This window comes from Setaria italica, chromosome IX (assembly GCF_000263155.2).
Source record: "Setaria italica strain Yugu1 chromosome IX, Setaria_italica_v2.0, whole genome shotgun sequence".
Lineage (NCBI taxonomy): Eukaryota > Viridiplantae > Streptophyta > Magnoliopsida > Poales > Poaceae > Setaria > Setaria italica.
In genome coordinates this window covers 16,654,226-16,670,619 of record NC_028458.1, presented here as the reverse complement: position 1 = coordinate 16,670,619, position 16,394 = coordinate 16,654,226, and the positions used below count along the sequence as shown (strand labels likewise).

The following is a 16,394-nucleotide window of genomic DNA, read 5'->3' as shown; positions in this document are numbered from 1 at the left end:
GGATCATTTTTTATTGTACCTCAATGACACCACCGTCTAGTTTTGGTAAAACGGAAGCTAACAACAAGATGAAATAACCATTTTGCCCTTCTACTTCCTTCCATTTCTCATCTCTCCTCTCCTCTGGTCGTTCCCTTTTGGCCTTCGAGGCCACAGCTGTGGCCTTATCGGTGGCCGCCATGCTCCACGAGACTGCGCATTGGAGGGACCCCTCCCGCCCATCCCATCCAGGGACTTCTTCAACATCCTTATCCCCCTGCCGCAGCTCGCATCCTCCTTATCCTCCTCCTCCTCCTCCCCGGATGTTGTCCGCACCACGTTCTTGCCCTCCTCCATGCCCGTCGCCTCCGCCTCCGTGAGTGAGCCCTCCTCCATGTTCGCCACCTCCGCCTCCGCGAGCGAGCCCACGCCCAGGCGCAGCCACCAGATCCTCGAGCGTTGGGCGGCCGCGACCATCATGGCGTTAGCGCAGGGTTAGGAGGGTGTGGGGCAATGGTTGGTAAAGGCCGGCAGCGGCAACAATGGAGCAGCAGTAAAATGAATTGGAGAGGAAGGGTATTATAGTCATTTGTGAAAAGAACGAGCATGTAACGGAGACTTTAACTCTAAAACCTGATGGAAGTGGCACTGAGATCCAATGAAAATTGACTTGATGGTGTCAGGGATGCTTGAATTTTTTTTACAGTACACATGGAATTGAGAACTCTTTTACTGGCTCGTAGAAATTGCCTCCTACTTACTAGCGTTGCCACCAAGTTTGATCCGCACAATATCAATGAGCCTGACCCATATATAACTTGCTATCGGTGAATCCTTTGCATCAATTCCGATTTGGTTAATTACAGCTGCTCTTTGGCTGAATTTCTCTTGGTTCCTCTTATTCTCGAGCTGTTCTTTGGTGTTCCTCTTAGTTTTTCCTTTTTCGTGTTCGATTCATGTCACACACACATGGAGTTTTTACTTTTAGAACTGTGAAATGTATAAATAGTAAGTTTATGCGTATAGGTATAAGTTTAGATTTACATATATTTAAGTTACGCGGAGGTTAGAGTAAAAGCAATCAGTAAGAAGAAAAAACACAATTTCACAAACCCCGAAGATGGCAAAATAAATAACTAAGGAAAATCGCTAGCTCTTCAGTCGATGATTACACAGAGCTCACAGCGCCAGCAAAGCACGCCGGCTGCGTCGCCTCTGTTCCACTTCCACCTCCGCACCCAGGCCCAAAGGCCGAAACCGCAAGACCATCCAGCCAAGCCACCCATCCACCCCTCTCTCTCTCCTGCTGTTCCACCTCCGCCGCCTCGCCTCGGCAACTGCTCCACGAGCGGCTGAGCGGCCGCTCGCCGGCGGCCAAACCCTAGGCGATCGCGGAGAACCAACCACGCTTCGGCCGCGATCGGCTGCCGCCGCCATGCAGGGCTTCCCCGGCGGCACCCCCGATCCGCAGCAGCTCCAGGCCACTATGCTCGCCATCGAGCAGGCCTGCTCTCTCATCCAGGTCAAGTTCCGCAGCCCACACCTTCGTCGACGAGCTTAAATTCCGCGAGCTCCGTGCTTTAGCGCTGTGCTCTTCGGTGGCGCGGTATTAGATTCAGAGCCCTCGCGTGGACTTCTGCTCGGTTCGATTGTGCTCTGACGCCGTCGATGGGGTGCTTGGATTGTGTCGATCTTACCGCACTTCGTTGTTTCGACCCATCGGTTGGGGAACGGATTGGTTGTGCGTCGCGTGCGCTGTTGATCGGTGCTTATGTGCGCGTTTGATGATGGGATCCCCATGTGTGGGTCAGATGAGGTTTAGCGACGGATTGGTTGTTTTGTTGGGCATTTGAAACTTTGAATTGCTTGCTTAATTTAGGTTGTTTTGGGGGCCTCGATTTGTTGCTTTAGAGTGAGATGCTAGTACCTTAATGCGTTGCAACACATTTTATGTTGGTACTTCAATGAATTTTTAACACATCTGAATTGGTTATGAATCCCACACTAGACTGGTCATTAGTTTAAAAAAAGTTAATCTGACATTGTGTTTTCTCAAGCATGTGATCTCTTTGCTAGGGAATTCTGGTACTATGCGGTGGCTTTCGTGATTTTTGTGACACAGTTGTTCATTGGATGACCTGAAGCTCCGCATTTCAGATTTGATAGAATCTGCATGTAGCAATTGAGGTAGCTGTTAGGAGCGCGTATTAGAACTGTGCTGTGTAGAGAAAGACACTGTCAGAATAGCATTCGCTGAACTGCATTAATCTGATCATTAGCCTTTCTAAACTGTTGCTTCTCGTGTGCGTGTTTATTCCCTAGCATCAACCAAGTTGTCCAAATTTTGTGAAATTTTGTTACAATAGTGTCTCCCTGGTATCCTTGTTCAGCTTAATATGGAACTGTCGTGGTATTAATGAACTTGCAATTTTAATGGTAGAATGCCATCTATTGCATCATTGCTGATTTACCAGCTATCCTTTTGACACTTGGTAATTTTGCAGCTGCACATGAATCCATCTGAAGCGGAAAAAGTGATAAGTTCACTACATTCGTCTCTGATGCCTTATCAAGCATGCAGATTCATTCTTGGTATGCTGTTTTATAGCTATGCCCCTATGATGAACTGGAATTATTAGTAAATAGAGGAGATATCTCCATTTCTGCTCTGACTTCTGAGTAAGATTTATCACTTACTACCAGAAACAGGTGCCAATATGTATTAGCTATGTTCTTTCTGTATAACCTTTGTACTCTGCTGTACAGTTTATTCTCTCTGATGACAGTTTCTTCCCTTTCAAAGAGAAATACATTTTTTTATTTGTTTGTCTGCGTTGTTGTTCTGCAGACTGCAAATAATAATTATTTATGTTTTTTGTTATTTGTATTTTGGGGGATTTTGTGCCATTTTAAGCAAAATAACTTTTATGTTCATTTCTCATAAAAATAGCTAAGCCTTGCTCTTCTCTAAAGCCAAGATACTTGAAAGAGCTGAAAAACATTGTATTCTCCCAGAGACATCCCAAATGCCTAATGCAAGATTCCAAGCTGCTGGTGCAATTGGTGATGCTGCAGTAAGGGAGTGGGGAATCCTTACAGATGACAACAAAAGAAGCCTAATACTGTGAGTTTTCCTTTTTTGGCTTGAAAGCTTTCAATTAATGTGAGATTATCACGTTTTTAGTGACTACTATAATTTTCATATCATTGTAGATATTGCTTGAACTACGTTATGGAGCATGCAAGTTCCCCTGATGGCTATGTGCAATCCAAAGTTTCTGCCGTGGCAGCTAGATTGCTGAAAAGAGGCTGGTTAGTTTAGATGTTTCTATCCACTTTAGCAGGGTAATGTCAAATGGATCTCTTGTGTCTGGCACTGTGTCGTGTCATGAAATGTTTGTTAGCTTCGTACTCAGATAATTTTTATTTCCTTTTTGCTCCCTGTTAATTTTTTTATCAATTAGGTATAAGAATGTTGGGTGTGCTTCATTCATATTCATATTTGCATATTTTTTCATTGATTGGGTTGCTGAGGTTGATGTGATTTCATTCAAGGGGTGTCTTAAAATTCATGCATATCCTTCCTTAAGATAACTTCACACAGTAATGGGCTGGTTTGTTATCTTAGCTTATCCTGCTCACTTCAGGCTGGACGAAGGCACATGGTTGTCCAAGATGATTATATGCAATAGGAAACATCTTCTTCTGAACCCAGACTCACCAATATTTTGGTTGTAGTCTTTTAAATGAACTATTTGTGTTTCATTCAGTGCACTGGAAGGCGATTGTTTGGTCTTGTACTTTGACTGTCAAGGATTTTTTGATATTCAGATATATTTGTTTTGACACGGAATATGTCTGCAGGGTTGAATTTTCAAACCAAGAGAAAGCAGCTATCTTCTTTGAGGTACCTACTTCTCTGGAAGTTGACAGCTACAGCCTTACAAATCAGGATTAGCCTAAGATTTTTGTGGTTGTGGATCTTTGCACAACTATGCTGTACTCCATCTTTTTTCTTATTGGCAACACTGAACAACAAAAAATATTTAGCATGGAGACACCGAAGCTAATTTCAAGTGGATCAACTAGATGGATATGATGATTTTTTCCCTTTTTTTTTTTGTAAATTTCTGGGACCCTTGCACCCTTTGAGCAAACATAGAAACCTTCAACCTCATAACTGGGTTTATTTTTTTTGTTGAGTCTTTGAGATCTGAATTTCAATCAATCAAGTTGCACATGAAATTCTTGTAAAACACTTTTGTATGTGTATGCTTGACACACTTTTCAGGTTGAGCAATCCATCCGGGGTATCCATGGCCCTAATCGACAGTTTGCTGCTATCAATTTCTTGGAAAACTTGGTATGCAAATTCTCTTGAGGCCAATGCGATTGATTCTTCTATTTTTCTATCCTTTTCCAACTGATCTCGATTATTTCACGTCTGACCTAGGTTTCAGAATTTTCGCCTTCAACTGCTTCTGCTATGGGCCTGCCTAAGGAATTCCATGAGCAATGTGAATGTTCACTTGAACTGCACTTTTTGAAGGTGGTTGACCTCCTTCCCAAATATATAGAATTTTGGCAGTCATTCTTATACAAAAAAACTACAGCTATGCCAATCACTTAAACCTTGTATTTTATTGTCATCTTGACATGCTACTGTTGCCTTTCACAAGGATTTCTATTGCTGGGCACAATCTGCTGTATTCAATACTGCGGACAAAATCTTGAATTCAAATGAAACTATACCTGAGGAGAGAGCATGTTCTGCGGGATTGCGCCTGATGTTTCAGATATTAAGCTGGAATTTCAAGCATACTGTTGAGCCTGAGAGTTCAGATGCGAAGATAAATTCTGGCTTGAGGATTGATACCATAAATCTGAAGAAGTTTGAACGTTCTTTGGTGAAGGTATACACTAAGAGCTACTTTTGTTTTTGCTCCGTTTCAGCTTATAAATGGTTGCATTTTCTATTGTAGCCAGGGTCTATGTGGAGAGATGTTCTAATATCAAGCGGACACACTACCTGGGTTCTGAACTTCTATACCACCTTGCGCCAAAAGTACTCGTATGATACTCTATGGGGTGATTCTCCCATTGCTGTCTCTTGCAGACAGCTTATAGTGCAGTTATGCTCCTTGGCAGGCTCTGTGTTTCCAAATGGTATATGCTTATTTCAAACAGTCATTTTTTTTTCAAAATTTGGAAAAGGTGTCCTTTTCAACCTTGAACTCTGGCATTAGTTTGATTTCTGACCTGATGCTATACAATGAAACTGTTGATAACCTCAAACTACTATGAGACACAATCCCAATCATAAATCTTGGTGATGTTTGATGACAGATGGCATCAAGTTAGACCACTGTTATGGGTAGCACCTGTATACATTGTGACGTTCTTGGGGAGTATATATAGAAATATGCAAGTGTGGTTCCTTATACAATGGGAAAATACAAATAAAAACATGCTAAATAAGGAACCACACTTGCATATTTAGCATGTTTTTATTTGTATTTTCCCATTGTATAAGGAAGGGAGTGAACTGTTCTTATAGTAATATTTTGTCTGACGTAGAACTAAAACATCCCATTTTGGTTCTACGTCAGACAAAAACACCTTGGAAGGGAGTGAACTGTTCTTATAGTTCGAGGTTGCAAACTGGACGGTTTTTGGGTTCGGGTTTGAAGAATTGAGGCTAGTGTTCAAGGTTGAAAGCTGAATCTTTCCATTCAATAAGTTACAAGTTCGATGTATACCTGGAGAACATATTAATGATTTCATATGTGGTCTCTTTTATCTAACCTTTTCACTTTTCTTTCTGTTATCAGATAATGGAGATGCACAGATTAAACACCTTATTACGATATTATCTGCTGTTGTTCTGTGGATTGAACCTCCTGATGTAATTGCAGCATCAATCCGAAATGGAGGAAGTGAAAGGTCCTCTCAGGATCCATGTTTGCAATCTTTATTTGATCTAAGGAAAAAGTTGAGAAATGCTGATGACTGAGATTCACCTGTTTTGCAGTGAGTTTATAGATGGTTGCCATGCCCTGCTTTCAATGGCTTCTTTGACTACTGGCTCACTTTTTGACAACCTCCTAAAGTCAATAAGGTCAGTTTTGTAGACTGTGGTATAGTGTCTAGTTCCACATTGCAACTTAGGTAACTAGTTCCTTGTACTCTTGCATATTAGTCAATTGGGCCTCAATACAATACTAGTGTGTCCAATTTGTAAGATGTTATCATTGCCAAGACCCTGTAGCTATTCCTCTGTTTTCCTTAACGTATCTGGTCCTTTTGTTTGTAATAGTAAAAAAAAATATATAATGACAAATTGGGAAAAGGCCATTGTTGTGAGTACATTCAGAATATGTTGTACAATTCGTGCCATTTGTTCTTGCAACAATTTGCTCTTTTGTTTAAGTGTTTAACACACATGCTTGCAGGCATTATGGCACAATTAATCTGCTTTCAGCTTTGACTTCAGAAGCTGTCAAGTCTGTTCTGGTTAACCAGAGTGAAGAGGAAACCTGGGGCATAGATTCTCTTGATATTTTGTTAGAGACATGGAATGTTATTCTGGGGGTACTACCCTTGATCTTTTGTGCAAATTTCAATATATGTTTGTGCGCTTTCCTTTTTACGTAGCTTACTCAAATGCTTATTTACAATGAATAGTTCAAAATTTAAGTGTGATATGGTTGTTGCCTTTGCTTTGTCCTCTTAGACTTGGTAGTAATTAATACATGATAACTTTAGGCTACATTTTTGTGCTCTTTTCTTGGATTGCACTAGATATTTTGACTGTCCTAACACTATTTTTCCCTTTGTCTCATTAAGTTGAAGAAAGTTTTTTTTCCCTCAAAAGTATTTAGAAGAAAATTATATGTGCTTAATTTTAATGTAAACAGTTGCTCAAGTGTCATTTAAGGAGGATTTACCTCTACGGCTAATTTTAATATAAAACCATTGTAACAATATTGAGCTTACATGGATTAATTTCTCTTTGCATATGCATTCTCTCATGCTAACTACATCATTTACATGGTTATATGTGCATCCTTTATTCCATTACAATTACAACTATGGCACCAACACCTTCAAAATATTTCAATAACTATTATTAGGAGTAGAGTCCTTAGTTCCCATGGGGCTGTTATTCAATATAACGCCTGTTCATAACGACTATATGTTTGAACATTTGCCTCACTTTGTAGTAGTTTGTAGAAAATGTGCCTGAGAACATACAAGATAAAACATCCATTTCATCAATGCTGCACAAAAAAGGAGAAAGTTTGTCTAATTACTGACTTCTTGACCCGTATGAGTCTGAAAATGTTTTATTCAGTTTGCTTGTGGATAAAGGAAATATTTTATTTAATATTTATACATGGAAAAGCGCAATTCACTGTCAAGTACTCCCTCCATACCAAAATGTAGGTCATTTAATATTTTAGCCAAACTTCTTTAACATTGACCTAGTTTATAGAATAATATACTAACAACTATAATACCAAATAAATGCACTCTCAAGACATATTTCATGGTGGATTTAATGAAACTAATCTGATGTTATAGATGATGGTGCATTGTTCTATTAACATTGTCAAAGTTAGAGAAGTTATGTTTAGGACAAAACTAAAACGACCTCATTTTGAAACGGAGGAAGTAGTTTATATTGCACTTTGTCCATTGGGAAAGCCATCTTAGGCTACTTAAATTGGTTTGTAAAGCTCATTCAATTCTTTTGTTTATTACATAGCCATTAACTAAAGCCTGATATTTCCTGTTCTTTTTTTTCAGGATGTCGATGCCGATAAAAGTCCTATCGCAGTTGATGGAGCACTTGCAGCTTCAAGTTTGTTTAAGATCATTGTTGAGTCACATTTGAAGGGTACAAATCTCATTGTGTTCTCATTTATACGCACCCTCAGACTTGAAGGAATGTTGTACTTGATGTCATTCATGTGTATAATTTTTTTTTTGTTCTCGTGCAGCATACTGATTACCCTTATTTTCTTTGACATAGCTGCTGCTGATTCTGCATTCGAGGATACCGATGACACTGAATACTTTCATGTTTCTGTTTCAAGTATGCTTAAATTTCACAGAGAGTTCTTCTGTTCCAGTATCCCCACCTCTTTTGTGTTCAGCATACTAATGAGTTACTGCTTGTTCCAGAGCGTGATGAGCAGTTGGCCTTGTATGCTCTGATTGCACGTGCTGCTCCAGACACTACTATTCCATTTCTTGCACAATTGTTTTCAGAACGATTCGCACGGCTAAATCAGGTCTTCTTGTTAGCTATTATGCTTCTGTGCTACTATAGCCTTATGGATTCTACTGTTGTAAAGTTGTGGTACTTTTGTAACTAATGTTTAATAGATTTTTGCTAGCAGAGAAATGGTGAAAGTGATCCTACTCAAACACTGGAAGAGCTCTATTGGCTGCTGTTGGTTACCAGTCATGTCCTAACTGATTCAGGTGAAGGAGAAACACTGCTTGTAAGTACTCTAAAGCTGCTCTTTCCTTACTAGGATTTATAAAGCCTTGCCATGGTATTGTCATGTATTTCTTTCTTCTCTAGCATATCATGAATGTCCTCATCATGCTCCATATCATCTCTTCATATTTCTGCGGCTCAGTTTGAATTATTTCACATGGATTGGTGCACCACCGTTTAATTTTGCAAAGAATATAGACACTGTATTCTTGTATGCTTTGTGTCATATTTATAACTTCTATAAGCTAAATTACATGTCTTAATGCTCAAAGTTGCTGCTGCTTTTGATTAATTTTGAACAGATACCTGACGCATTACAGGCTGGATTCTCCAATGTGATTGAAGCAGCACAGCATCCTGTTGTTACACTCTCCTGGTGAGAAATCTTTCCTCATTCTGATCGCACCCCCTCCATTTCCTTGAAAACCAGGAAACCAGCTGTGTTAGGAGCTGTTTTTTGAGCGAATAAACAGAACCCGTTGACCTACAGTTTTTGGGCCGGTTCCAGCTGTGAAGACCCATTTGACCGATGGACAGTGTTAATAAATACTTTATGGCAATATAAGTTGAATAGTTCTCTTTATATTGCAGGTCAATAATAAATTTTTCCAGGCAGTGTCTAGATCCAGGGATTAGGGCAAAATACTTCAGTCCACGACTAATGGAGGTACTTTTCTGTACTGTTATTTGTCTTCTTCATTTTCTTTACATATAAGAACATGTGCACAGTTCTTTGTTTTTTTTTCACCAATTGTTTTTCCGCTGTGCACAGTTCTTTGTTTTATACTTAATTTCTTCTTTAAATATTGTCCTAAATTCTTTATTGGTGTTGCCAGGCTGTAATTTGGTTCCTGGCCAGATGGGTTGCAACCTATTTAGTACCACTTGATGTGAGTAGAGGGCAAGTAAGCAGAGGAGAAATTGATAGTATTGGTACAAATGGATCCCAGCATTCTAGAAAGCTGCTAAACAGTTTTGCTTGGGAGAATAACCAAGGAGAGCTCGTTCTTGATTTTGTTGTTCTCATTTCAATGTTAGCACTTACTACATATCAGGGAGAAAATGAGTTGCAGGTAAGCTTTGCTTTTACTTACTAATCTGTAATTATGCAGAGTATGTGCCTAGACCTTGCCTATGCTCATTTTGCAGTGCCCAGTGTGCAAAAAACTGCTAGTCCATCTAGTACAACATTTTTATCTTTTGACTTCATGATCTCTGGGATGCAACTTTAGCCTTATCATTCTATCACACTATGTGGTTTATCCAAAATACCAAATATTGTATAACTTGACAATATCAAAAGTGTGCGTTTGCATTCCCCACATCTTCAAGAGAGTATTTTTGTTGGCATTCAACAAGATTCGTTCTGTTTCTGTTTACTAGTTATCCCTTATCTATTGCTTTGGTTCCTGTTGTCAGACACTGACATGCCAGAAGCTACTTGCTACGGTTGTTCGCCGGAAACACACATGTGCTTATCTTGTTCAATTGGTAAGCCCAAATCTGCTGCTATAACCAATGACATCTTACTGATATTTGCATTTTTCGTATATTACCATGCACATTAGTTTGTGCATGCTAAAATTTTTTCTAGCATTCATATCATGTGTTGTTTCAGCAACCACACACTGGTTCGTATTATTGATTCTTATCCTAATTGCTAATTGAAAGATTGAAACATTAATGACCAAGAAGATAATTGTAAAAAAAGTTATGCTGGTTTCATGAAGCTGTGACTTTTAGTTTTCACATGCCCTGCATTAGAAGTGCTATCTAGAATATCTTGGATATCTTGGTGCCTACTTCTCTTTTCCACTTGACCAAAAATTCTTGTCCAATCAAATGTACTGTGTTGACATATTAAAACTTTGTGTTTTCCTAATGTTTGCGGTACTCTACCCTTTTAGGATTCATGGCGTGATCTTACAAGAGCTTTTGCAAGTGGACGCTCTTTGCTTTCATTGAGTGGACGTTTACAAGTAAGTGATGTAGCGTGTACACATCATTCTGTTCTACCCTATGGCTTCATATTTGTGAAGATCTTATCCTTTTATTGCCATTCTTTCTCAGAGATCTCTAGCGGAAACACTTGCCTGTGCAGCTTCCTGCATCAAAGATCCTGAAGCATCTGCACAGTAAGATTATTGTTTACTTCTGGCTCTTATTCTAAGAAACAAATAGGAGAGGTTTAACAGTGCCTGTATTGATTCCTTTAAAGGTACCTGAGGGATCTCATGGGACCAGTTGCAGGGTGCCTTGTGGAAAATGCTAGTAGGAGTGATCTGAAATCTGTGGCACATCAAGCAGATGTTGTCTACATGGTAAGTCTCATGATCTTTGCTTTGTGCTCCTTTAGACAAGAATAAAGGAAATAAGTCAATGACTGTAGGTCTGTTGTCTATTGGAACGACTAAGAGGAGCTGCAAGAGCTGCTCAACCTCGCACTCAAAAAGTTCTATTTGAGATGGGTCGTACTGTGATGAACCCACTCTTGACTCTTCTGGAGGTCTACAAAAACCAGGTACAGTTATTTTTCAAGCATCCTGCTATCACTATGCAAGCAAACCTTGAAGATCATGCAATTAATTGTGTTTCCTGTTCTTTAGTCTACAGTCATATACATGATACTCAAGTTTGTGGTTGACTTTGTTGATGGTCAAGCTGTATTCCTGGATGCTAAAGAAACATCAGCTTTGGTGAGCTTTTGCCTGCGACTGCTCCAGATATACTCCTCTCATAACATTGGGAAGGTAAGAATATGAGTTCCTACTATTTTTTGTTCCATATCTAAATTTTCTCCAATATCAACTGATGGTGCAGTGGACTTTTGCTTAAGAAAGGCAGTTCAGGAGCTCCATTGTTAAAGGGTATCATGTACTGCTGCAAGTTCCAGGCTCTGATTGTGGATGAATTAAATTACTGAATTTGGTTACTAGTGAGCTTTAGGCATCTTATGATTTTTGATGAACTGGGAGCTAGAATGATTCTCAAAGAAACATTGTCAGTCATTTTACTAAAGCCAATAGTAGTAACTTCATGATAGTTTTTCTCGAATACACAGGAGAGCTGCGTATCATTGCATTAAGATAGAAGAAAAGGCTCAGATAGCCATACAACCACACACCACCCACACTTAGGGTCTTAAATTACATCCTACTTATCATTCTATCACCCGTCCTTAGAATGAAGCGACCACCACCTAAACAACACACACTGCTAACCCCCAGGTCGAGCAGCAACCAGACCACTAAGTCCGTTGGCGCCTGCCATCATCCAGTGATCAGCCTCATCCTGTGCCAGGAGAAGCGTTCGATCTAACCTGGGCGAGGCACCATTAAACACTATATCATTCCTCATCTTCCAAAGAGTCCAAGCCCCTAAAACGACCAGCGAGTTAAATCCTCACCGAACTTCCATGTTTAATCTATCACCTGGATGCTGCCACCATTCAAAAAATCCAGCCGAGATTGATTGAGGAGCAAGATCAGGGAGTCTGAAATGGCGCAGCAGCTGAAGCCAGAATTGCCGGGAGAAAACACAAGCACACATGATGTGCTGAATTGTCTCATCCTCTTGATCACAGAAGGGGCAATGTTTAGGATGGGGGAGACCATGTCTAGCGAGCTTGTCAGCTGTCCAACAGCGATTATATAACTTAATGATAGTAATTATTTTTCGCTTCCCTTTTCTGGTTTTACCCCTACTTCACTATTGACAGCTTCACATTAAAGACTCTGTTCATAGAAAGGATCTAATAGGAGATGTTCAAGTGACACTAGTGCAGGTTTAGATAATCGTTAAATGTTGATAACTTAAATGGGCAGTTAAAGAAATTAACATGAGTGGTGCAATATTGTAAAAAAGTTTAAATGTTACCTGCAGTTTGCAGGACTGATCTCCCAACAATAAAGTTCCCATTTTTGGGGAATTCACAGGTAATTTTTTTTGCGGCCTGACCCTATCTCTATTTTGTAGGTAATGCTCTCACTTTCTTCGAGTCTGCGTAGTGAGTCGCAAGCAGAAAAATATAAGGATCTGCGTGCTTTGCTTCGTCTTCTTACAAATATATGCTCAAAGGATTTGGTAACTTTTGTTCTCTTACACCCTGTCGTGTGTTGTCTGAATAAAGTTCCCACATAACTAATAGACATTATTGACAAGTGCAGGTTGGCTTTCTGTCTGATTGCGATGGTGATGGTTCACCAGATATTGCAGAGGTACACAGCTGATGTTTCTGCAATATTGTTTCTTGCAAAAAAAAAGAATAAAAGAAAAGGGAGAGGGAGAGGGGATCGAATGTAGTAGCTGGACCTCTGTATCTTTCCTGTTGAGTTTCATATTGTTAGGACTTGGAATTAACAACTGCAAACTCCGGAGCTTTGAATGTTCGTGTCATCTTTAGCCAACTCTTCTGTACTTTTTTAAAAATCACAAAACCATGAGGATATAGATCTATCAATCAATGCAAGGGTCAAACTCTTATATTACCATATATGTCAACACACAAAGTTTGTTCAGTATGTATATATGTCTGTTAGCCTTGGCTTTGGACTTTGGAGCTTCTCCTTGTTTTAAAATCCTAAGTTGCTGCATTCTGCTAGCTGGTTGTATTTTCCAGCCAGGGAAGAAGCTTAATGAGGTCAAATAATTTATTTATTTATTTAACCAAGTGCACTGATATTTCTTCAGATGAAGAGCTAATTGCAATTAGTTTGAGACTCAGTAACTGAGATGTTACTTTCACAGGTTATCTATGTTGGTCTTGATATTGTGACTCCCTTGATATCTTTGGACCTTCTGAAATACCCTAAACTCAGTCGTGATGTAAGTCCTTTTGAGTTCTCCTTTTGTTTGTAATAGAGGACAGTGGCAGTTAAATGCTAATAGCAAGTCTGGTTTCTTTTGCAGTATTTTGTGCTCATGTCGCACTTGTTGGAAGTGTACCCGGAAAAGGTTGCTCACTTAAATAGGGATGCTTTTGCAAGGATTATTGGAAGTCTTGACTTTGGGCTCCGTAATCAGGCAAGCGCACTCTATAGAGCTGCATTTATTCTATTCTGTTTTTGTGTCACAAGTTGATTTTGGGTTAAGTTTGGGAATTGCTGAACAAAACAAAAATTAGTCCATATATTTGCTAAAAAGTTCCGAATTGAAGGGGCATAGTTTACAGTAATCATTGTATAGTTTCTGCAAGTTGATTGGAGCTACTGGAAAGTTGGTAGCGCTGGATCCTTTGTTTTGCTTCAGAACCTAACTTTTGGGCATAGCAAAGGCCAGACAATTAATTTGTGGGCTGTGGAACGAAGTGTATCTGCAAGCTTAGATTGGAGTCTAATGACCGAGTCACATGATAACTTTGGGTATTATTTATAGGGATCTGTGCAGAACAGATGCTTGATGTTGCTCTTGTTGATACATCACGGTGACAGTCTATCATGGAGAACGTGGAAATCTGATAGAAAGGACTTCCACTAATAATGTCACACCCAAGTCATTTTTGGACCAATAGGCAAAAACCCTGGTTTATATTCGGTGATTCAATAGGTTCTTGATGGGAACCATGTTCCAATGACAGCTATAGTATATTGTCACACTTCACAGGTAGGTCCAAGTCCACCTTCAGGAAAATTATGGAATTAGTGCGAAGTCATGATTCTGTGCTTTCCACGTCATCAGTCAAATGATGTCCTTTACAAATTGAATTCTCCGCGTCAAATGAAACTCACCCCATTCACTTCTGGTGTCCCTTACAAATTGAATTCCCTGTATCTCTGTTGTATGTGAATTATTTGCAGTCTTACACCATTTACACTGAAGTGCGAATTTGTATTCTTCAAGGTGATATAGCTCTTTTTTTTTTGGTCTGTTGCAGGATAGCGATGTTGTTGAGAGGTGCCTGGCAGCAGTAAATGCTCTTGCTTCATACCATTTCAAAGAAAGGTTGGGAGGCAGAGGAGGACTGAACTCACAGCTTATGGAATCTGAAGGATCAAATGGCAAAGTTCAGGAAAGCATATCAAGTCACTTCTTGAGGCTTCTCCTGCAAATACTTCTTTTTGAAGATTTCAGGTGATCTGTTTGGTAGCAACAATTTGATTTTGAGTAGCTTCAGAATCTTAAGTGAGGCAAAACTTTATTTGGCAAAATTTGTCAATCTTTTCTTTAGTAGCTCCATTTGTATGTAAGGTATACTTCTCAGCCCTCACGCTACTGTTGCAGATTGGAATTAGCAGGTCATGCTGCAGATGCTTTGCTTCCTTTATTGTTCTGCGAACAGGAGCTATATCAGGTCTGTCTCTTCCGTAGAGATAAGTATCGTATCATGGAGTTATTTATAATCTCATGACAAACATATTTTCCTTTTGAAATTTATTGTGCGTTTCTGATCTTACAGGATAAAATACCTTTCAAGGATAAATTAATAATGTATATATTGAACTATCCAATGCCTATTGGTATTAAGTAGATTAATTGTTATCAAATCAAGCATTAAAATGGTAATGATTTTGTTATTTTGCCATATTCTCACCTCGCTTCCATCTGCAGGGACTGGTCCATGAGGTGCTTGAGAAACAGCAGAATCCGACCATGAAATCAAGGCTGGCAACTGCGTTCCATAATCTCACAAGCTCAAACAATCTCTCAAGCGCGCTTGACCGGCCAAACAGGCAGAGATTCAGGAAAAACCTCCTCAACTTCTTGGTGGACATCTCAAGTTTCATGCAGATCAAGTAGATGGTATGATGTCATGGACCCAGTGATGTTTCGTCAGTCAGTTAAACTCGGAGGTCTGTCACCATTGTGACAGGGGAGTGCATGTGGGCATCGCGCTGGCGGAGTGATGAGCGAGGACACTACCATGAGGCCGGCTTTGGTGGTTTGGCCAGTAGATCTTGAAGGGGTAGTGTCACCAGAAAGGATAGGGAGATGTGCTAGTCTTAGGGTCGGCATTCATTCGTAGCTGCGTTTGCTGGAAAAGATACAGACGTCCCCATCCATGCGGTCGTCGTGTAAATGGTTTTGTTAGAAGCGGTGGGAGTTTTGTTGCGACAATTATATTGGCTCGATCCGGCAGTTTCCCACAGGTAGGAGAGGGTAGAATTGGTTTTAGCTGGTGGCCACGAGATGGCCGGTCGGTGTAAATTGTGCCTGTAATACTGCTCGACTTAAAACATGCCTTGTATTTTCAAAAGGTTAGAGCGTCACGGGTTGCTGTAACCTGATGGGTTGATTACTCTTTCCCGTGGCCGAGGAATCTTAGGATCCGCAAAGGAGGCTTTGCCTGCACACTTCCAGCCTATGATGAACAGTATGATGGCGAGAGGTCTTCACCGTTTCGTACCAAATTTGGCCTGCACTTATGATGGCACTGCTTGCAGGTCCAGTCATGCCAAAACTGGGCGGGCACCATGTGTCTCGCTGGGGCCGTGGGGGCACTGGCGTCTGTGGCCCTGCGCCCCTAGTGTGAGAATCTCTAGGCTTCAGCGGCACTCCAGTCCGCCGCTCCCAACTGCGCGGCTCGTGCGTCGGTGCCCGCGTGCACGAGCTGTAGCCAGATCTGGGATCGAACATTCGGTGTGCAAGCAGGCACGGGGGCCAATCCCTTCATGTGAACCGACACCGCTTTGAATCCGATTGGTTGGCCGCCCCTGCCCATTCGCATGCCTGCGTATGGCCCGGTCGGCAGTTTCCTCTCGTAGGTCCATTTCTCCACAATCATTCGAATTTGCTTGGGCGTCCGCTCCCCACTACTTCCTGCGATTTGATACCAGCTTGTCGAAATGGTAAAACAAATCTCCTTCTATACTTGGGAACAGGATGGAATCGGAGAGTCACGTGACAAAGCCACGGCAGCGACACGGGATGACACCCGGCGAACAGTAGCGACACTATTCTAAGGGCCACC

The 16,394-nt window shown here is 40.6% G+C and overlaps 1 protein-coding gene across 2 annotated transcripts; it reads left to right on the top strand.

Moving 5' to 3' along the window:
- Positions 1–1,170: 1,170 nt before the first annotated feature.
- Positions 1,171–15,777, top strand: LOC101763099 (exportin-4). Of its 2 annotated transcripts, XM_004982814.3 has the most exons (32): positions 1,171–1,501; positions 2,484–2,571; positions 2,995–3,103; positions 3,193–3,291; positions 3,844–3,886; positions 4,271–4,342; positions 4,433–4,528; positions 4,659–4,892; positions 4,962–5,145; positions 5,811–5,922; positions 6,011–6,097; positions 6,432–6,570; positions 7,789–7,879; positions 8,015–8,077; positions 8,167–8,276; positions 8,385–8,489; positions 8,791–8,864; positions 9,080–9,155; positions 9,325–9,561; positions 9,908–9,979; positions 10,396–10,467; positions 10,559–10,623; positions 10,707–10,809; positions 10,878–11,009; positions 11,095–11,238; positions 12,464–12,571; positions 12,655–12,705; positions 13,235–13,312; positions 13,397–13,510; positions 14,361–14,557; positions 14,708–14,777; positions 15,035–15,777. In XM_004982814.3, exons 1-32 carry the CDS (start codon positions 1,415–1,417, stop codon positions 15,221–15,223), a joined length of 3,501 nt encoding a protein of 1,166 aa, XP_004982871.1. In that variant the 5' UTR covers positions 1,171–1,414; the 3' UTR covers positions 15,224–15,777. The 2 variants fall into 2 exon arrangements, with proteins under 2 accessions (XP_004982871.1, XP_014660039.1); XM_014804553.2 differs by lacking the exons at positions 1,171–1,501; positions 2,484–2,571; positions 2,995–3,103; positions 3,193–3,291; positions 3,844–3,886 and having other exon boundaries at positions 4,440–4,528.
- The last annotated feature ends 617 nt before the right edge of the window (positions 15,778–16,394 follow it).

Excerpts from the sequence above, each read along its gene's own strand:
- LOC101763099 (XM_004982814.3), top strand. The coding sequence starts at position 1,415 with ATGCAGGGCTTCCCCGGCGGCACCCCCGATCCGCAGCAGCTCCAGGCC. Across the intron at positions 6,098-6,431 it reads AACCTCCTAAAGTCAATAAG|GCATTATGGCACAATTAATC; the intron begins GTCAGTTTTGTA and ends ACATGCTTGCAG. Across the intron at positions 9,980-10,395 it reads GTGCTTATCTTGTTCAATTG|GATTCATGGCGTGATCTTAC; the intron begins GTAAGCCCAAAT and ends CTACCCTTTTAG.